We start from the raw sequence: 22,534 nt of genomic DNA on the forward strand, positions 1-22,534 counted from the left end.
TGACCTTGATTTGTTTAGTTTGAGGGGACTATASGCCATACAGGGTTAGGGTCAAAGATGTCAGCAGACACAAATGTATTTGGAGAAGAACTGGCTGGATAGAATATGCCCTAAAAATCATTGACACATAAGTAGCAGTTAAAGTCACCAGAGTGAATATTATGGCCTAAAAAMTGAGGAGAAAAGGGGAAAGAAATCATCAGACATACAGCTCCACAGACCTACAGTAAGAGAAGCATGAAGCTAGCAAATGGAGACACAACACAGGAAGTAATCTGAAGAGGTATGTTTTAAGAGATTTGGATACCGACCACACATTTGTCATGAAAAACTATTCTCTAGCATTTAATAGGGCTGCAAGTCAACAAATGCAAGCAGAAAAAAATATAACGAGAAGAGAAGAGTTCATATTTTAGGCGAAGAAGAATTCAGGCCTATCAACAGCCATATTGAGCCAATGGAAGAAAAATGACAAAGTCTGAAGACAAACCTTTCCCTGCCTTCTTTTCTGGTCCGTGCTAGCTGATTAATTTCCATTGCTGTGAGCTTCTTTGCAACACGATACTGCCAGATGTAAAATGCTTCTTTTGAAGCTGCTATCACATGTGTTTTGGTCATTGTGACAAACAACGGTCCTGTTATAAAACCCAAATGGTTGTAAAATTAGAGCAGCAAGTACTGGTCTACATGCTAAATCTTTTAAGATTTTCCCAGGTGGATGAAACCATGTCTCCAYAGCTCGAAAGAAACAAACAAAACACAAAATCAAAAAACTAACCGACATTTTTGTTACTTGCTAAGTAATTTCACTGTGGCCTTGTTCAGATGGACAAAGGAGAAATTCTGTAAAGGTTTTGGTTTTAGAATTAACAGTTACCTCCCTACTATATCAGCAAGTTTCCATATGTTAATGCAGAGGACATCAAATACATATAGATACATTTTCAGGTTAATGATCCATTTAGGAATATCTCAAATAAAGCTCTAACAAGTTCTATAAAATAAAGTCTTGTTCCATATTTAGGATGAAGTATTATAATTACTTATATATATATTTAAGTAAGAAAGAGAATTAAAAAAAGATTAAAAATCTGAWGGACATTATTCTTTGATTAGCACCACTGAAGAACAATAACAATCCTGAGTTAGACAAAACTTAGAAAAACTACTTGTATCTTCATTAATAGCAGGGCCAAATATGGGGTTTTGATCTACATTGCAACAAATTAAGTATTTAGCAATCTTACTTTATACCATCCAGTATAGATCAGTGTACAGGAAGGCAAGACATTTTCTTTAAGTTTATTCCTAAAACCACTTAGAATGTGTGGTTAAATCCAACATCTCATTCTTAAGGTCAATGTTTTGTGGAAGAATACCATGCATTGCATTATTCTTCACCGGACCATGGCATATTTTTTTAAATATTTTGTCTAATCTTTCTGAAAACTGATGTATGCACACAACAAAACATTTAAAAAAACAGTCAGAAACCTAGTAAGTCAGTCACTCAATGTCTTCAAATTCTGTAAATGAATCAGTATGCCACCAAATGAAACACAAATTTGAAAGAATTATGTTGCCTAGCCTGTTAGGAAACTATTCAATCATACAGATAACACACTACTTTCACTAAATCTGATTCTTTAATCATTAATCTTGTGTGGGTGTGTGTGTGGGGGTGTGTGTGTGTGTGTGTGTGTGTGTGTTTGTGTTTTAGCACAACACAGAACTCTGGAGGGAGCTATAAGCCTGACGAAGAACAACAGTACTATGACAGGTAGATGGCGAAAGACTGGTTGACCAGATTTCATTTCTTTGAAACTAAGAGGATTACATAAGTCAACTGATTGCTGTAGAATAGTTAAGTATAAATGTAAATACTGGATGAGCTGTCTTAACGATGATGCTACTGATAATGAACAGTAGTGTACATAAAATAGTTATGTTATATACAATGTATTTCATACACTTAACACATTTCAGTGACTAGTCATGTACCTACTTACAAATCTGTTCTATTTTACTGTWACCTTGCAGCTATACATGACTTTAAAATCAGAGTATTTTTATTCAAAGGAAGAAAAACTTGAGAATTTTCTGATCTGTGAGAAAATAACACTTCCTCCTGCTTCAGATCACACATTTTAATACTACATCTTATTCCTTGACTCAGCTTAGTGTTTAAGCACTTCACTCCAAGACAGTGAAACATCAAGCCTGCATCTGAAAGCCCTGGACACACCTAAAACTCACCAAGATAATTCCTTAATTTGACCTACAGTTTCCATAAGGCTTAAACTTATTAATTTGTGCACATCCTGAGGTACTTTGATCTGTGGAAGAAAAGGACCTCCACATAAGCTCTACTGCAATCCAGAAACAAGAGGGAGATGCATGTATGCTTCATCCAAAGGAGTGTGATCAATTAGGCATTTTATGAACATGCCTTAAGACTTAAACTGACTTAAAATTATGTTGTTATCAAAAAGCAGCTCCTTTTCATCCTAACAACCCCAGCTGCATTTTCCTGTCACTTCTTTTATATCAGTTCTAGGAGCATTTTGGCCACAGAGTAAGTTGGTCAGTTCACTGATCTGACTGAAAATTAAAGAAAAAAAAAGCTTAATTTGGGGGTTATTTAAGTTGAATTGAAGAGACAATCACAAATTCTGGAGCTTACATAAAGGAGAAACCAGCATGGAGAGTATGATCTTCTCTTCTCTGCACCAGTAGTCCAAATTATGACTCTATTTAAGCCACATGTGAAATCACTGGGACAAACAACATTTTACACAGCAAAGTCATCTGTATCAGGTCCACTCAAAAATAGAYGTAAAGAGGAGAAGGAGTATCTATCTATATGTGGCAAGCCATCTTTTTGCAAAATTGCCTCTTAGCTCAGGCAATTGTATAAAAGTAGGAGAAGGGATTTTTCTAGGAAAATCCATGCAAGAGGAACAAACATCAAGTCCCTGCCTTCTCACCTCAGAGCCACCTCATTGGTGGCCACATGCTGCTCCTATGATGCTTTCCTTCTTGGATGCATAATAGCTTCAGTAAAAAGAAAGGGTGCCCCACTCAATCCCCCAGGCCTGGGCTCTTGCTGGAGCAGGGAAGGATGGCACGGGATATGGCCCTTCCTGGGAAAGACAAACTGCACATTTCAGCCCCTTCAAGCTGAAGATCTAGAACCCCCTTCTAGGCAGCCGGTTTAACTACTTTGTAGTGTAGCATAGAGAAGCATTATCATCATCTACAGCAGCCTTGATTTTAACAGAAAGTTCTCTTCCCTTAGACATCAGTGCCCTCCAACAAACTTCTGCTCGGACTACATTGAGCAGACAGAAAAACATGCACCTTAAGCATGAAGGAGAGACTCAGATACTCCCCTGCTGTCTTCTACTGCCTATCAGCGTTCTATGCTAAATGTCTGGACTTCTTGGATTGCCTAGCTCTTCCCTCTAATTTTACAGATAATTAACTACAGTATTTATGTTTTGATACTTAATTTTAATTATCTCACTATTAAAACAATGGCAATATGCAAAACAACTGCCATCTGAAGTCTTCTGTGGCCCTTTTCTCTTCACCCCTCATTTCTATTCATTGTTCCTTCATAAAAACCTTATTCCTGAAGAAACTTTATTTTGTGGACATTCAGGCATCTGACACAACCTTCTGTTACCTCTCTATTTCACTCTAGAACCAACGTCTTCTAGATGTTGGTTCAAAACATCTAGAAGACCTATTGTTTTTTAAGATTAGACAAGAAAGTAAAAGAACCTTAATCCATGACTATATTACTGAGCTGCATGAAAAAGCTGAAATGCATTTTAGTATATAAGATACATAAACACAAGAGACAAGTAATTCCTCCTAAATTTGATGAAAATGAAGCAACCTGATAGAGACACACAAGTCTGAAAAAGTAACCTGTTTTCATACCGGCCTCTGTTAAAGTTGCAAAGAAATCATGAGAAACTGGAACAAACTTAGTCAGATCAGTATCATCAACATAACTTTAGAGCCTAATTTTGGGCCTTGAGCCAAATGTCCCTATAGGTGTTAGCTCATGAATACAAGAAAATATCACACAGCAGCTTGGACTACTGAACTTAACCTTAAAATGATGGGCTGTTAATAGCAGTGATTCAAGTGCTGTTTCGTATGCAGTCCCACAATCCTTGTTAAGAGGATCAGGAGAGAGGCAAGACAGCTACACAGTGACGCCTTCAACACTCTGCCTTTATTTAATCCACTTGTACTAGAATCTATATGTTGATCAGGCTGTTCTATTCRTTTCATTCGTCACTAATAAACATGTTAAAGATGATAATCAACACAACTATGCACATATAAGCACACATAAAAAGATGATATAGTCCACAAGTGACATTTTCTTAGCAGATATCATCTGTTGTGTTTCCACTGAAAAGATATTATGTAACAAGATATATAACCTTATAGAGTTTATGTTTAGCTAAATTCATGAAAGGATTTTGACTGAAATTCTGCATGCCTCTAAAGCARGTACAAAAGAAAGCGTTGGTCAACTCTTTCACCTTGGTAGGGCAGGATGTAATAAAGCTAGCTGGAGAGTAGGCAAGAGCACACTAATACAGAATGGTCTATTGAGAAACYTCCTGCTATATGAGAAGGCATTTTTCATAAGCATTTGTGAAAAATCAAGGAAAGTAACAGCCCTAGATGTCACTCAGAAGTTTCTAAAAACAAGAATAAGAGGTCAAAACAAAAATTACCTGAACAAATTAATTCTTAGATAGAACTCAATGCTGTAATTTATCATGTGATTAAAAAAAAAATAAAAAGTTCTGATAGAAGGGAAAAAAAAAGAATTTCACAGAAAGTACAAAGTTAGCAATGCCCCCCAAATTATCCTAAGAGATATGTTAATTCTACTCACACTGTTTAAAACATTCTAAATTAAAAAGGATCACTAATCTGATAAAATAAACAGTTTTAATTAAAGCTGATTTTTTTATTTATAAATAGGACAGAAGAATTTTGTTGTTGTTGTTAGAAATGATTTGCCAACTGGGATTTTTAAAAGATCTTCAATAAAGATCTTTTGCCTTTCAGATGTCACATGGCCTCCTCTCTGCATTCAGCAAAGCCAGTCAAGTCCTGCAATTCAGCACCCCAAGAACATGACCTCCCACTGCCAAGAAGCTCTAACTAGGATAAACAGCATGGAATGCCATATATTAAGACCTTGATAAATGTACACACGTATCTACCCCTAGCACAAATTTATCCTATGTTACACAGGTAAGTATTTCAAATTTTTCTATAAAGCTGTATCATCAAAGGACACTGGGGGGGGGGAGGCAACTATGATAAAATTGGCATAATGCATTCCAAAAGTATTTCATTTACAAATATTTGCTTTTCACTTTCACCTTCCATTCCTTCTGTAAGTTTGGCAGGCTAACTTTAAAGGAATCTTACAGGATGAGCATGATACAAAAATGTTGATTCTTTAGCATGTTTACTACGCACCAATAAAAGACTTGCTTGTTAAAGTTTAAACTAGTGAGACTGTATAAATCTTGCAGGACTCAAGAATGCAAATAGTCCAAATGGAGAGCAAATAGGCCCCTTTTGGGAATGACTCACTAACCTTATTTTAGATGTCTGCTGCAGGAATAAGATGAAGAGTTCCTTAGAATTGTGTATTTCYTCCTTTCCTGCAACCTCAACTTTCATATAAGTCCAGAAGATTAAATTCAAAGTAGCACATATAGTGCAGGCAACCTAGTCAGAAAAATCCCACCATCTTACTTTAATATTTCATTATCTAATTTTTTTCCACTTTACATTTYGGCATCAAATTTCCTAGGCATTTTATTCCTGAAGATTTGAATGTTCCACTATTGTAAAAGGTGGCAATAGGGCCAATCAAATTGACATAATAAGAACTATGAGCCTAAACACAAACCCAATATTTCATTTACATTTCTTAGTAGCAGTCAGTCAGTCTCATTCATTAGAAAGGAATAAACTTCATTTTAATTGTGTTCTACAATATAGGAGATTAATTGAGGAATACATATTTGACTCTTAGTTGATTTCCTTCTACCATCACTGAAAAACTGAACATGGTTTAAAAAAAGACACTTATGAACTCTGTTAATATATAATCAGACATAAAACTTTTTAGTACCACTGACTGAGGAAAACAATCATCTTTACGGTCACAACTATTTCTAATCYTTAGTTGGTTCAATTGCCTTAAAAAATAYATATAAAAATAAAAATAATTTTCTTCTCTGAATCACTGTTACTTCACTGACTCATAATTCTTCATCTATCTTTTCTTGTCACTTCTACCTTCACAAAACTAAATACTTTCCCATTTATTTCATCAGGCAGCAAGGCTGGCTATTTGTTGGTTAATATTAGCATCAAGTATTAACATTAGGGCTTRGAACTAACTTCCCAAATGAGATTAATTAGGGCAGAAGAGTTTCTTGGCAGARAGGATAAAACAATGGCTGTAAAAGACAATTTACACGCAAAGAGTTCATGAGGCATCTAGCCATAACAGCTACATTTCTTTTGGTCATAGTGGTTTTGGTTTATTTATTTAAAAATTTCTGTAGAATCAGAGTATGTAGATTCTAAAAGTGCATGTATTTAAAGTAGACATCTTTCCATTCATAAAGTAAGAGGGAAGGAATTCTTCCAAGTTTAAAATATTCAATCTATTTTTATCTTTCAGAATAATCTGTTCTAATATGGTTACACTCTTGTATATCAACCACACGCAGATTTCTTTTCTTCCCCTAAATGTTTATTTTAGCAGACTCAAAGTGCTGTACCACTGARGAAAAACAAAACAAAGCAAAAACAAAAAAACAACTCTAACTTCCTAACATGGTGGAATCACATTAGATATTTACTGCAAAATACACCGTCTTTCCATCACTTTAGCTTAGAGATTGTAAAAAGAAATTTGTTCATTAAATTTAATAACTACATTGTCCCCTCTATTTCAAAAGCAATTTTTAATAAAGTTATATCAAAAATATTTGATTTATTCTTTGAGTCAAATCCAGAAAAATCAGCCTGAAAGAACCAAGCTTCAAAAAGAAAATAACTGCAAATAGGATTCTGAATTTCTTAGGTCTATTTAGATAACAAATCAAAAATARAGCAAAAATAGAACAAACAAAAGTATGTTCATTAATCAAAAAAGCCAATTCATTTGTCAGTCCACTTCTCTCATCTGTTCCAAGGTCTTCCTYTCATTATCACTATGCAGTCATAGAGGGAAATAATCTTTATTCTCTAGTCTTTAGCAGAACTCCCAGCAAAATAGGGGGTTGCAATACCTGGGAATATCTGTATCACAGCTACACCAGACAAGCAGCAGGGAAACCCTGGAATTCAGACCTACTTAGAATTTGGGTATATTTTTTATTCTATTATAACTCACTGGTATTTTTTATTCAGCTTTTTAATGTTTAATCTGAAAATATTTGGGTAAAACAATTGTGAGAACAATATATTATGAACATGGAAATACAGCATAGGCTGACRTTGAAGTAAAGTTATTTGGGAAGCAGTAACATCTTGTTTTTAAAGGAAGGTCCAGCTCAAACTATTTTAATTGCTTTAAGAAACAGTACACTCTTCAATTGAGGAGTTGAATACCTATTGTTATGACGGAAAAATCCAAATCGCTGAAAACATCCATTAGAAAAGAGGAAAATTACAATGAAAAAAAAAAAAAACATTTTTAACAGTTTGCAGAACCTGAGGAATCAGTTTAAACTTGGCCAGTTTTTACAAGGAGCATGATTGTTTTTATCCCTGTTTAATAAAAACAAGTGGCTTAATAGTCCATTTCCAACAAATTACAGTTCACAATATGAGAACCACTGAATACATGTTTGTTATAYTTAAGGAGAATCCAAGTAAAAGTGAGAAGCTGATATAAAATCATAATTACAACCATGCATAGAATGGAAGGTCACAAATTTGGATGGAAGGTGTCTTATAACAAGACAGTGATTATTGATTATTACACTGAACATAATTAATTCATTATAAAGGCTACGGAAAACAATAGAATAAGACTACTGCAAGTGTCTTACCAATATCAATATATTTTGGGTCCAAGGGAGTTCCAATGGAATTACAGAGAACCAGCACATACTGTACGGAAACAAAAGCAGGTATTACTACTAGTATATATTTCTTTAAATTAATAAAACTGAAGGTTTATTTATAAAGCAGTGTAAGCATGAGAATAATGCCACATTTGACAACTAGCTCTAAAAATAAATGARGCAAAGCACAAAACAGGAAAACAACTAGCTGTTTTAACCAGAGGAGCAAATCAACCAGACAAGATACAATATATAACCTGTACCACCAGCAAGGTTTGAGGACAACATGCTGGTGAGAAAGCCACWCTGCACCCCTTGCTCTGTGGAGCAAGTACCACACTGCGATTTAAAATAAAAAAAAATAGCAGTTTCCTGATGATTCAGCTTTGAGGTAGCTGAGGTTAATGCAAAGGGAAATCTGATAAATGACAGAAGGCCACACCTCGCTAACTCCCAGAAGTTGGGATGCTTGTTCTGTCCTTAGGAGAACACCAAATCTCCTTCAATCTCCAAAGGGCTACAATGTGAGGAAAAYTGCACATGAGGCTCTCTCTCTGTCCTGCAGTATCACAGATGCAGCAAAACTGACCAGTTTTGTTAGTTTTGCCCTTCTTGTAATCCTACTTAGCCAGCAACAAACAACCCACATCCATCTGTTATACTCGGGAAGATGCAAATAAATGGAAAACGGACACAATATCCATGGCTTYTGTTGTTGCTGCTGATGTACTTATTTTCCCAGACCTATATCAAGGATCAAACAGCTTTATTTATTGGACTGTAGAGTCTTTGGATTCAAAAAACAGATCTGCTATTCCTGGAATCACCTAGGAGCTGGCATACTGACTCATCAGGTATTGAAATATAATTAGTTCTGTACAGCTCTCTCACTTGTCAACCAATTCATATAATTGTGGTAACAGACTACAGCAACTATATTGCCTACCCCTTTGAACAGAGATTGGTAGCTTTACTAAGAAGAGACTAGTGGAGTTTATACGTTTTCAGTTTTCATCCATTACACGAATTTTATCCTTTCAAAGGAAAAGATCAGAACATTAGAAAAAGGGGGGAGAAGGGGAATTCATTAGATTATTTGTTTTTCTGGTTCTTTCATCAAGAAAGATGGATAAAAATAACATTTTGTAACAGAGGTTATTTCTTTGTTCATCACTTAAACATCCAGCAGGATTTTCAAATTTCCCCTTTCAGAAACTGTGTTTGGACTCCACTTCTATAGGAAATCACATCTGGCTTTTTGTTGTTTAAATTATTTATTGCTTGTTTCTATTATGTTTATATTAGTTTTTTTCTGGTAAAAATGGTGAGTGCACCACTCTACTTGATTTCTCTTTTATGCCCTTTTTATTTATTTCTGAGACTCTAAATCAGTAGATCATAGACTTCAAAGGCATGATGGAGGGACAATATCCAAAAGAGACTGCATGAGCTCTGCAGGCTGGTGTCAAGACCGTGGAGTCTGCATTGTCTGATCTGATGCAAGCAGACAGTTCAYGTTTTACTGTGGTACCAACAGCAAATTCTTTGTAACTCACTGAACAACTACTTTCTCTTGCAATACCTTTAAATGGTTCCTACCGAAATTAGTCCTTCTTCTATCATCAGCTATTGCTGTACATTTTGCCTACTTGACATCACAATTCTAATGAYATAAATCTATTGTAAAACCCATCAGATTTTCATAAAGCAATTCAAATGAAATACTACCCAAAGGATAATTTTGTTTGCATCAGTTCCTAAAAGCTGACCCCCTATAGTGCTAATAATTACACAGGAGCCTTTCGGAAAGAATTTAAAGAAGATARTAAGTATCTGTAATTTTCTGATGCTAAAATTAATCTTATTTATATTTAAGAAAGATATAGAGTCCCTCCGCTTTAAAATATAATCCWTAAAATCTCATTTTATTACACTCTTATTTCATTGAATGGTTTTAGCTATGTATACCACGTTTTCAAACCATACGATACAGCACACCATTTATTGCAAAACAGCACTAAAACATTTTTTCTTTTTACCGTTGAACCAATTGACTCCATCTCATGCTCCTCCTTTGTAAGCAATATACAACAGATAAAGAAAATAAGTCAGAAATGAATCCATGAAGAAAACTTGTATGACTACAAACTGAAGAATACTTTTATAATACAATTTTTACACTACACTGAAAATAAAATCAAGAAATAGACTAGTTTATAGCAACAAATTATACAGTGCCTAAAAAAAAATAAATCACATTTTTGTAAATTTATTTTTTTAAAAAAAAAAAATTTTCCCTGATCAACCTCTGCCTTAATCAGATGGAAGATTATCACATAGGATGTCACTTCTGGATGGAAAAATGGCAGCTTACGCTACTCAACTAGGAGGACGCTAGCAAGATATAAGATTTGGATCCTGAAATCCCTTCAGTAATAGTTCTTTCTCATAAACTCATTTTAATAAAACCATTATATTTAAGTGTGGATGGGAGAGATTAATAATTGACTGTTGTAGGATTAGGCAAAAGCTAAATGTATCCTGGGATGCATTAGAAGAATGTTGCCAGCAGGTCGAGGGAGGTGATCCTGCCCCTCTCCTCAGCCCTGGKGAGGCCTCATCTYGAGTCCTGTGTCCAGTTCTGKGCTCCCCAGGACAASAGAGACATGGAGCTACTGCAGAGAGTCCAGCRYAGGGCTAYRAAGATGATCAGAGGGCTGGAGCACCTGCCCTATGAGGAACGGCTGCGAGAGCTGGGCYTSTTYAGCCTGGGGRAGAGAAGRCTGAGGGGGGATCTTATCRATGTGTACAAGTACCTGAAGGGAGGGTGTCAAGGGGACRRGGACAAACTCTTTTCAGTTGTCCCATGTGACAGGACAAGAGGCAATGGGCAGAAATTGAAGCMCAGGAAGTTCTGCCTGAMCGTGAGGGGGAATTTCTTCTGTGTGAGAGTGASGGAGCACTGGCACAGGTTGCCCAGAGAGGTTGTRGAGTCTCCCTCTCTGGAGAYATTCAAGGCCCGCCTGGATGCAACCCTGTCTACCATGCTGTAGGTGACCCTGCTTGAGCAGGGAGGTTGGACGAGMTGATCTCCAGAGGTCCCTTCCAACCTTACCAATTCTATGATTCTATGGTTCTATGATTAAATACTCTTTAAAATCCTGATGTTCTCCTACTTATAGCTTTCCTTTGAGAACTGTCATAAGCATTTCTAAGGGAACAGCGATGGTTGCTGTTTTGATGCAGTGTTAGTTAGGGCTGCAAAGAGTTTACATATAAAGAGAGTTAATTGGTTCTGCAGATTTTTGTTATTATTTTATTGTCGTCGTTTTGTTTTTAAAAATTGCGTCCGTTTAAGTGAACGCTGTCAAATTTATGACAAATGAGTGGCACATTCTGAGGCAGATTCAAGATGTTACTTCTGATCTTACTCCAGTTGTAAAGCACTGCCATCTGGAACAGAATGTTTAAAGTTTTAAATTTAAAAGAAACAGACTTTACCTGAGGTTGATTTTCATCTGCTTTAGTTGCTAAAACACAGAAGTCCCCGTAAGTTGTTACAGAAATCAGGCTCTTGACATATTTCACATACTTCTCATTGTTTTTTGTGTCCCAAAATACTACGCAATATTCTGGACGATCAGGTCGAGTATATGCATAAACCACTGTATTCGAACAATAACCCCACTGCCAAGAAAGACAATTTTGATAAAACCTATAAGAAATTGTACAAATCCAATAATAAATTGTTCACARCTATGAAAGAATTTATTTCATATACATAATCAGTATGCAAAATTCCTTGCCTGTCAAGTGATGAAGTGCTTTATTAACAGTAGGCCAACACAGCCCAGTAGTAAGATATTAGCAGAATATTCAGCTGGCAAGACAATTTTCCTTTCACACAAACTGACTTGTCCCAACCTGTCTTGAGGCCCCACCCTCAAAATAAGGCAAGATTTCACTTCCTCTTGTTCATTCTTTGTTCATAAGGTACACATAAATACCCAACTTAATGATGGTTTCTGCAATGAAAATGCTTGCTGTAAGCAAATTGATTTGAAAACCTAATCCCTTCATTTTCCAGAGGAAAATAAAAAAAATATTTTTAAATTTTAAAGTTTTCAATTCAGTCCCGCATTGCTACCTACCTTGTAATCTGGCCGAATGTTTGCAAAATATATGTAAGAATCAACAGCTAGTGCAATTTTCAGTCCACTTCCCTCCCAAGACAAGGCTGACATCTGTTTGCCAGGAACTTTCAGCGTGCGCAAATGCTTGTTTAAAACAAGAAAATAAAAAGATTTTGAAAGTATCCTAGGAAAACTAGCATGAAAATACATAAACGATAGTTTTTACAGCTGATGAAATATAAACATATAGATCTTCTTTACAGGTATGGCATAATGGCTCCCAAAGTACAACACACATGTGCGCAAACAAGTGGAAAAAGAGGTATTTAATGTGCACAAAGTGTTCTTTTGTCGTTATTTTTTTCTCCATCAGAAAGACAAACCATTTATTTTACAAACCATGACTAAGTCACAGTTCAAACTTACAGAAAATAAACAGTGGACAGAGAATGAAAGGGTAAACATTTTTTCCTTCACCTGGTAATCTGAATCGCCTTTATTACTTCCATCATTACTAAAATAAATACAATGTCCAATTAATAACAGTACTGACATCTGGCATTCCTCAAAATTTGTGTTTATGCTGGCAGTGTAAGTCTATCAATTACTCAGTTGATATACAACATATTTAAATTCAGCTGATAGCTTAGTTATATGTTATTTGTTCAGCCTACGTCAAGGGCRTATCTTCAGTCAGTTGCATAGTTATRCAATCTGTAACAAGGCAATAGTCATTTTCCTCTTCTCTATTTCTCATTTCCCTTCACAAAGGTTTAAGAAAGGCATTTAAATATGCATTTATGATTTAAGAGCTATTAAGACAAATATACATTCCACTTCTTTTATATTCTTATTTTGCTGTMGAAAGTGAAGCTTACAATGAATGTTTTCAAAAAAATACTCATTCCACAGACCAGTTGTCTGTACAAAGCTTTTTGCTGACAAAACGTATGTATGCAGGTAGTAAGCGACRCATCAATGTATGCTTTATTATGAGATTTTTCAATAATCTTAGGCTTTTTCTTTTTTTAAAATACAACTTCAAAATACAACTTTTTTACTGAACAGAACATGCTTAGATCTGGCCTTCTTCTTGAGGTCATAAGTTTGTGTCTAAACAACCTTCTGTCAATTAACTTATGTGATTTAGTACCTATTTCATGCCTTTGATCAGGTGTAAATAGTAATTCCAAATAATAGTCACAAATTATTCACAGAAGACATCATCTTCTAAACRTTGAGTCAGTACTTAACTATCAAAACTAATGCAAAACAACTGAAAGCTAAAGAAAACTCTGTTTACTTACGAACACTGTATCTAGAGTCTGGAAAACTTGTTTCAATTAACCTGAATGACATTAACAACCAGAACCACAATATTATTGCCAAAACCTTTGGTTCAATGTTAAACTTAACACTAACTTATTGATTTCCAGACATAATACTGCGAAGGAAAGTGAAATTACCTAAGGCAAGAGTAGCAATATAAAAAACAATAAAAGTTTTCTGTCAACTAAGGAGGCTGAAGAACATCTAATATCTTATAAACAAAACAAGAGGTACAAAAAGCATTTACAAAGCAGTATTCCCAATCAGCAGCTGAAGATTAGAAACAGTCTAACTTTTCTAAGGTTTCTGGACCACTCCACTTACTGACAACAGATGCCATTTTCTCAGCTTTACTGATTCCATAAAAATAGAGGGGARCATACATTGCCCTAGTATATAAGCTGCTCATCTTGATGCATCTTGGTCTCTTACASAGTCAGTGCAGGAAGAAAAGTTACTTCCAGATTTGATGTACMTGTTAGGTGGCAGTTAAGATGCTGACTTAAGTTAGCTGCTCAAAATTGGGCAGTATGTGTATCCTCCTCCTCTAGTATTATGCAGGATGCCCTAGGACTTTCCAATGGCCATCAACTTGCTGTTCTAGAAGGCTCCAGGCCCAGAGATCATTTGTATGCTTTCCAGATCCACAYGGACATCCTGGATACCTTAGTGCATCTCAAACACTAGAATGCTATAAACAGAGATTCAAATTTCAAGAGTAACGTGGTCATTATTCTTAGCATATTCAGACAATATGCTAATATAAAGTACAATTTAGGTAGTATAATTAATATATTTAATATTTTTACCTCACCAAACGGAGTGTAGAATTGCACAATATTTACATCTTTATCTTGAGAAGTTGTTTTTAGGGAGCCTGCCACTGCCAATACGCTTCCACAGTGGTTCCACTGAATACATACTACATTCATACCAGTGTCGATCAAAACAGGATCTAGTTTTCAAAGAAATAAACATTAAGAATGTAAACATAGGAAGTTCAGGTAAAGAATAGGTCAGTCATAAGTAACCCGTATTTTGTACCTACTCTGGTCATTCTCATCTCTCATTATCTGGCATCTTCCATTGTCATAACAGACAGCAAGACAAGGACAACCTGGTTCAATGTAGCCTTCTGTACCATGATACCAATGTATTCCAGCAATATTGAATGCTCCAGTTAGGTTCACCAAACAACTCAGTTTCATTTTCACCTAAACAATAATGGTTAATTATTTAAAACTTGTATACAATATGCTATTTAGAGGAACTTTTTTATTTTTTTTAACCTATACTGATACCTTGCCCCCACCCCACTCTTCCCAAAAAAGTTACATGCAAAATTATTTTTCTATGCAAAGGAAAAATTTTCACACTCTCAAATTTTAAGAGCCTGAAAGAGTTCCTTATCCAAAGATAGAATTTTAATGTTGTCCTTTTTTATTCTTTGAAGTGTAAAATCATTTAAAGTAACAGAGAAAAAAAAACAGTCAAGGAAACCCACACTTGGGCTTTACAAAAGAATAAAAAGGAAAACTAATTTCAAACCATTTTTGGACACAAGTTTTTTTTCAGAATAAATTATTTAAATAAAAGTAATTGAGACTATAAGTATTCAGATCAGAACACCATTTAAGATAAGCTTACTTCCCTAATAATTAGCTCTTTACATCTAGTAGCATTGCTAACAGTATTTTCTGAAAGAAAGAGTGTACCTAGAATCATAGAATCAGTAAGGTTGGAAGGGACCTCTGGAGATCATCTAGTCCAACCTCCCCACTCAGCAGGGTCACCTAGAGCATGGGAGACAGGGTTGCATCCAGGTAGGCCTTGAATATCTCCAGAGAAGGAGACTCCACAACCTCTCTGGGCAACCTGTGCCAGTGCATTTCCAGGAGGAATACAGGTAACTTATGGTAGTGAGAGAGCACATGTTATTGGGAAGGTAACGAGAGGGTAGTAAAAACAGTTTATTTWAAAAAAAATCTGAGTGATTTGCAGCAAATGCTAGAAATACCATGATGCASAGCAGAAAGGAAGGAAACAGAGTGGGGTTAAAGAAAAGAGGATTCAAAAGATAGAGTTTTCATTCTTAAGGAGGGAGAGGAAGGAAATGCACAGTAACAGGGATATAAAATCAAGAATGCACTTCTAAATCTGCTGTTCTTTTGAAAGTCAATGCTTTACCAATATTCCAAATAACTAGGAGCATAAAATAAGGAAAGAAACAGAAATTGTAGAAATGTAGTGATATTATAGTTTTTTTTCTTTCATTTCAGGAAATACTACCAGGTTTGAAGCAAGTAATATTCCCTATTTAATAAACAATAACAGGAGCAATGGGAAAAATAGACTATTGTTTTATTCTGCTTGTACAGTAGTACTTTTAACATAAGCTTTCATTAAGGCAGGATCACCATACAAAATATGTACCTTTCCAATAACAATTGCAAACCAAAAATGCATTAAAGTAATAGCCATTCTGCTAACAAGACAAGCATTTGCAATGTACTTAAATTTTACTGAAAATTTGTATTAAAAAAATGCAGCTGTTTAAGTCTCAAATAAAAACTTTGCATACAAGACCTTGTCCAGTTCTCAGTACTGAAGTCCACCAACTAAACAAATGAAAAAGGAATAAATAAAAACAAAATTACACATGTGAAAGTTAGTACTTTTACAATACAGACCATAAACTCACAATAAAATTCCCCTGATTRTCATAAATATGAATTTCTCCATTTGCCATTCCAAAGAGTAAAACTTTGCTGTCAGAAGACCAGGTCACATGGCACAGGTGTGTACCTTTCAGATCTTTCCCCCAAATACGATTGCCTGTAACAGGACATTTATTGTATTTAATAAACACACTATAGATTTAAAAACAGCACGCAAGTTAACAATATAAAGACTATATCAGCTAAACAAAGTCAAAGTAACAATTTATAAAGCAACTGTTAACTGTATGTATATTGTAGCTCTATTTTTCTATGTAAATAATACTGAAAACAAAAACTATATAAAACTATAAAACACAATAGGTAGTACAGCCTCATTTTTACCATCCACTGATCCAACAATCACAGCTCCATCTTCATATACAATGCAAATTTTTTGTCCATCAGCATTCCAGCTCATACTTCGAACAACAGATTTATTTCTATTGTTAATCATCTCTTCATACCAGGCACCTATTAGTGTGGAACAAAAAAATGAGATATACTTTTGATTTGATTTATATGAATTTAAGATACAATCACTGAATTTAAAGAGTAAAAATATTCTCAATTTCAAAAATAGGCAGATACGATAATGAAATTTATAGATAACAAAATCTAACTTTTTTTTTGAAAACAAAACATAGCACAGACCCCAAAAAGCTTATAAGAACTACCAGGAAATCAAATTAGGTATTCAATGAAATGAAGTATTCTGTGAAGTGTCTGTTTATAAAATAAAAATGAGAAAACRTGTTAAATATTATTTCACAATGGAATGCACAAGAAAAGGAAAAGTTGTACTGCTCTTTCTGTAAAACTCAAGCAAGACTGTACTATAGTGTCCTCCAGACTGCACACATTATCATTGTGAAATATGGTGTTCAGACATGAGCTATTTATTTCTAAAAAGAAACCAGAAAAGTGGAAATGAAGCCACAGACTGAGAGATGGGCCCCTCAGGAAAAGATCTACCACCTAGGTAACTTAAAAACGCACAAAATACAATAGAAATATAATGGAAGGAACAAAGATCTCTGACAGGAATATGCATTAAGTAATTTATTGGTTCCTTTCCAAAACTAAAGGTGATGCTTCATGAAAGGGCAGCCACTACATTTCAGATAGAAAGTCTAATCAAGTGATAGTTTATGCTTGAAATGAGGAGCACAGCTGGCTTTTTACTTATATTTATTTATATATATATATAAATATATACAAATATATATATACAATTTTTATATATATATAATATATAATATATATATAAATTGTATATAAAATCCTCAAGAGAAAAAGAAAACCACAAACTTGCCTTGTCTTCCCCATATGCATTGAGACATGGTTAACTATACTGAGAGGACTGCTGGCTTTCAAATTAATTTAAATGTGCCAAAGAAGTACATGTGTTCATGAAAGTCAAAAAGAATAAATAAAAAATAAAAGAGACCAATCACTGCAACACATTAGAAATATTTAATTAAGGCAGTAAACTAATACACCTAGCCAAAGATGTATATTTATATTTGATTGTTGGTGTAAGCACGATTCCTAAATTCCAGTAATTCTGTCAAAAGGTCTCTGTGTGATGCTAGCAGCAGAACTATTTAACTATTATAATAATTCACAAAATTAAACCTACAAAATGAAGCAGCGCTTCGGAGTTAGGATTAGCTCTGTTGGTTAGAGTGAGGTGCTAATAATGCCAAGGTTGCAGGTTCGATCCCCATACAAGCCACTTGTTCGAGGGTTGGACTAGATGATCTCCAGAGGTCCATTTCAACCTTACCAATTCTATGATTCTTTTTATTGTTCTATACATTATTTTCCTCCCAGGAAATAACTTATCAAAGATAAGAAAATGAAAAATCTGCAGCTGTTTACAAAGCACATATCTAAAAACTGGCATCTTTTCTGAAGATAATTCTGGAAGACAAATATCTTATTAAAATAGTTGTCTAAATTTTTCCTAAGATATTTGGAACACATTYTTGATTTATTTTTAGTTTTACAATCTGAGAAAGAGTTGTTAAAACTGCTAAAAAGAATTCTCACAATACAGAACATTATCTAGTCTCAGATCTGTCCTATATAATACCTTTATACAACATCCACACGATGATGAGCCCATTTTGATCACTGGTTGTTAATTTTTGATATTGTTCATTCCATGTCACCACTTGCACAGAACCTAGAAAATTATACAAATTTTGTTTTTATTCTACTTAACAAACAAGTTAACACAAACAACTATATGCAATTTAAATCTTGCTGAGTTTTCTGGGTTTTGCACAAATTTGCCCCGCCAACTTTGACTCAGTTTTAGCCACTGTTTTCTGTATCACTCTTGTTTCCTCTTTCATACTTCTACTACACTGTTCCTTTTGCTTRTGTATTCACTCACTTTAATAACATCTTCTCCAAATTCTACCCAGAATATTGCTTCAAAACTATAGTTTTGCTGTTTTTGACTGCTTCAAGTATGTTGGCCTAGGAAGCTGACAAAACTTGCCTCTCACAGGAAGACAATTTATCTTTTTACAGCTTGATCATTAGTACTGCAGTTTTAAAACAGAACGTCCCTTCTTATTACAAAAAGAGCACTCAACATGCTATGTGTTTGACTCACAAGTCTCATATGTGACCCTACTCATAAAAAACATAAATGCTGGACTTGAAACATCTTCATTTTTTTTTTTTTAAGAATTATCTGTTCAGTACTAGATAAAAATTGGCCCCTACTCAAGCACCAGTCTTTCATGTCTTCACCTCCAGTCATCCATTTCACCCAGCACAAACTGCTTAGCATACAATCTAGCTCTTATCTTCTGCTATAAAGCACTGTTTATCTGCCAACTACCAAGGCAGTATGTGAGCAAACCTGAGTAGGTAACCAAATATAACATGAATATGTAAATACCTAAAGATATAATCAGCGCAACTGATGAGAACCTTCTGATTAACCAAACTGAAGTCAGAGAGAACAAGTATTGTAGCAGTAGCAGTTCAAAATTAAAAAAAAAGAAAGTACATCTACTTCAATACAATCAGTACTTAAYTTTTAGGATAAAACAACGATAACGACAAAATGATTTGGAAATAGCCAAACCAGAAGTAATATAAAACACAAACTAGGCTATAAGGTCAGAGTTAACAAACTTACCTAGAAAAACTCAGAACAGACTGCAAACCTTAAGCAGTAACAGGTAGAGAGGAGCCAGGTCGTGCAGCATCCATCCTGCACTATATACTTTATAGCAGCAGCAAGGATTGGGAGRAGGCTGATCCAGTTTAATTCTCAGCTCAAGGATTCACTCACAAGCCATGAAAAATTGACTGTAGATCTTTTAATCAGATAACTTTGCAACAGTAGACAGTCAACTATAACACACCTGATTTTGCTACTGATATTCTTTATTTCAGATTTATAACAAAATTACTCTACTGAGGCCACAAAATCCTTCTGCATTTTTATGTTAATCAAATGTACATTAAATGCCCAAAGAGACTTACCACTATGACCTTCAAGAGTTTGATTCACAGAAAGATTGCTAGGAGCTGCAAGTCCCTTTAGTTTTGCTTCTTCTAGAAATAACAAAAATAGTTATAAAATAAATTTATTAAGACATACATATTAGTGTGTCTGTACCAACAGTGCAGCTAAAAACCACTATTTACATTAATAAAATATTCACTTAAAAGTATGTAAGAGTAATTGCAGCATGAATTTTCTGCCCCTCAGCTAGACATGTTTGCTAATCACATCAGTCATCTAAATTCAGATATTCTTTATGGTCCAGTAGTTTTYAAGGGAAAAAAAAAATCACACTTTGCTTACTTTCATAACAAGTTTAAAAGAACTGGAAAATACATTAGAATTCACTTTCCTAAGAATAYATTTATTTTATTTCTTAAAATATACAATTTCTAAATTAAATACAGACTAGTAGAGAATATTCAAACACAATCACGATAACATGAAATTAGTTCCAAAATAAGTGATCAACAGAACAAAAGTGAAGYATAATGCCATTTAGGAAGGAGCAAAGAAGACTTCAGTAGATACAAAAGTAGTCAAATGACAGGGATGTCCTGTAGGACAAAGTGAAGGAAAACAACGTTCAGAAGAAAGTGACAGCACATTTGCTGTTCATGCAGATGCATAAGCATTTTTTTAAAGATGTAAAACATACACAATGTTGTAAAGTCAGTTCTGAAAAGAGCTGCACTTTCAGAGTTTTGCAATGTGGTGGATTTTGTTCTAAAAGTCTCATTTACCTGTYTGTGTTTCTAACTTTAAAACTTTCAGTAACCCATCTTCTCCACCACAGGCTATGAAACCTTGATCCTTATTCCAGGAAACGCATCTTAATCGAACATTACCAGGAATTGCGATCTGAAAGAGAAATATTTTACATCTCTATGTAGCCATAAGAATCATGTTTTATTTCAAATACCCTAATCAAAAACACCTCAAAGATCACTAAGACAGTACACATGACAACAAATTTATTTCTAACGCTGACAGAGCTGTACAGTCAAAAAGTGACTGATTATAAAATTATAAAGATAAAATAAATGATGCAACATAAAGCTCGAGAAAAGGGAAATACAGTTTATGCAGTAAATAATAACAGGGCATTTCTAAATGCATGCTGAGAAGCCACCACGAACAACAAAAAAAAAAAAACAGGTGAGAGGCAAAGAAACTGCAGGCAAAGCTTTGCCACGAGCTGGTCTGCAGAAGAGCCACGTCCAGAGTCTCCGCACGCTCTCTCAGCGCCCAGGATGCAGTTTGTCGGGGCCAGAGAGCTCCAGCGCGCAGCGAGACAGGCCGCCAGCGGCACCGGCGCCCGGGCCCTGCCAGCGCCCGCAGGCCGCGCCGAGCCCTGCGGCTCCCCGCATCGCCCGGCGGCAGCTCCGCGGGCCCCCGCGACGCCCCTCGACGTCCCAGCAGCACCTTCTTGCTCAGGTAGATGAACATGGCGCAGGGGAAGAGCCGCGAACGCGAATGGCGSCGACACCACAAGCCCCGCGCTGCCGCCGCTGCAGCCGCGTTACCCGGGTAACCGCCGCCGGAAGCTCCGCCCCCCACTTCCGGGGAGCCGGAGAGGAAAGACGRAGTTGGCGCCAGGCAGCGTCAGCTCAGCCCCCGGGGGCGGGGCCAGCGCTGGCCCCGCCCCTCCCCGCCCCACCGCGGCCGTTAGGGGCGCGCGGGAGCCGTTAGGAGCCGTTAGGAGCCGTTAGGAGCCGTTAGGAGCCGTTAGGAGCCGTTAGGGCGGCGCGGCGCGGCCCCGCCCCGCCCCGCCCCGAGGGAGCCCGGCCGTGAGCCTTCGGCCTTTGCGCCCCTCGCAAGCCGGGCAGCAGAGCCGAGTGCCGCGCTTTCTCGACTAACCCTCACCACTGCCACGGTCTTCGCTTAATCGAGGTAACTGCTTGATGCCGGCGACGTAGCAGGTGTTTCACGCCACTCTTGCTCATTCACAAGAGTGTGGTGCGCTCAACCGTGCATAGATCTGGTCAGTCAAGGTTACCCACGTACTGAGATTGTGAATATGCAGGTTCAGTGGTTTAGGGAGGATAAGCAAACCCTTAGGAGACCTTAGTTTTTGCTGCTTGAGCCAATGAATGCTGTTACAAACTTTCTAGACGTTCATTAATGCAGAGAGCGGGGGGGGGGGGGATTAAATCTGGAATCATGTCACACAAGTGGGTACAGAGGGCTTCAAGGGCAGCCTGACTCTGCAACACTGAGCCCAGAAGGCAAATTAGCTTGGGCCTAGCTGCTTAATAAATATTTTCAATACAAAGCCATCTTATAGCTGATCAACTCAAAAGRTGAACATAGGATACACCACAAGACACTTGTGTCCTGTTCTGCATCCCACTCTGACAACTTGCCTGATACAGTAGGTAGAGACCATCATGTCCCTCAGAATATGACCTTCATACTTCAGAGTGTGGTTACCCACAGTACAAACACTGAAATAAAAGTAATTTGTTTCATGTCACCGAGGAGGTTCATGACAAAATCAAATAATGAAACCTGCATCTCACCAAGTTTTTTGCCATACCTCTCTTCTCCAATAGGCTACCTGCAAATGTAAAGAAACAGAACTAGCCTTTGGTTATCATCACATCATTTTACTGAAGGTACATAGGCATGTAAAAACAGCACTGAGCAGCCAATTTAGTACTTAATGACAGTTTARTAGCA

General features: G+C 36.2%; 1 protein-coding gene across 1 annotated transcript in view; it reads right to left on the reverse strand.

The window, feature by feature from the left end:
* Positions 1 to 21,397, reverse strand: part of WDR35 (WD repeat domain 35) — a 42,367-nt gene extending 20,970 nt beyond the window's left edge. The window contains exons 1-12 of the mRNA XM_085304878.1: positions 21,278 to 21,397; positions 20,596 to 20,713; positions 19,831 to 19,902; positions 18,416 to 18,508; positions 16,663 to 16,791; positions 16,302 to 16,435; positions 14,649 to 14,814; positions 14,410 to 14,555; positions 12,290 to 12,415; positions 11,640 to 11,825; positions 8,124 to 8,184; positions 491 to 635 (exon numbers count right to left, since the gene is read on the reverse strand). Of these exons, the coding sequence (XP_085161004.1) occupies positions 491 to 635; positions 8,124 to 8,184; positions 11,640 to 11,825; positions 12,290 to 12,415; positions 14,410 to 14,555; positions 14,649 to 14,814; positions 16,302 to 16,435; positions 16,663 to 16,791; positions 18,416 to 18,508; positions 19,831 to 19,902; positions 20,596 to 20,713; positions 21,278 to 21,301 (1,400 nt within the window). The 5' untranslated portion in view covers positions 21,302 to 21,397. The remainder of the gene's footprint in view (positions 1 to 490; positions 636 to 8,123; positions 8,185 to 11,639; positions 11,826 to 12,289; positions 12,416 to 14,409; positions 14,556 to 14,648; positions 14,815 to 16,301; positions 16,436 to 16,662; positions 16,792 to 18,415; positions 18,509 to 19,830; positions 19,903 to 20,595; positions 20,714 to 21,277) is intronic.
* Between the last annotated feature and the right edge of the window lie 1,137 nt (positions 21,398 to 22,534).

Source organism: Rhea americana, unplaced genomic scaffold, assembly GCF_003343005.1.
Source record: "Rhea americana isolate MKP2758 unplaced genomic scaffold, rheAme1 scaffold_211, whole genome shotgun sequence".
NCBI lineage: Eukaryota > Metazoa > Chordata > Aves > Rheiformes > Rheidae > Rhea > Rhea americana.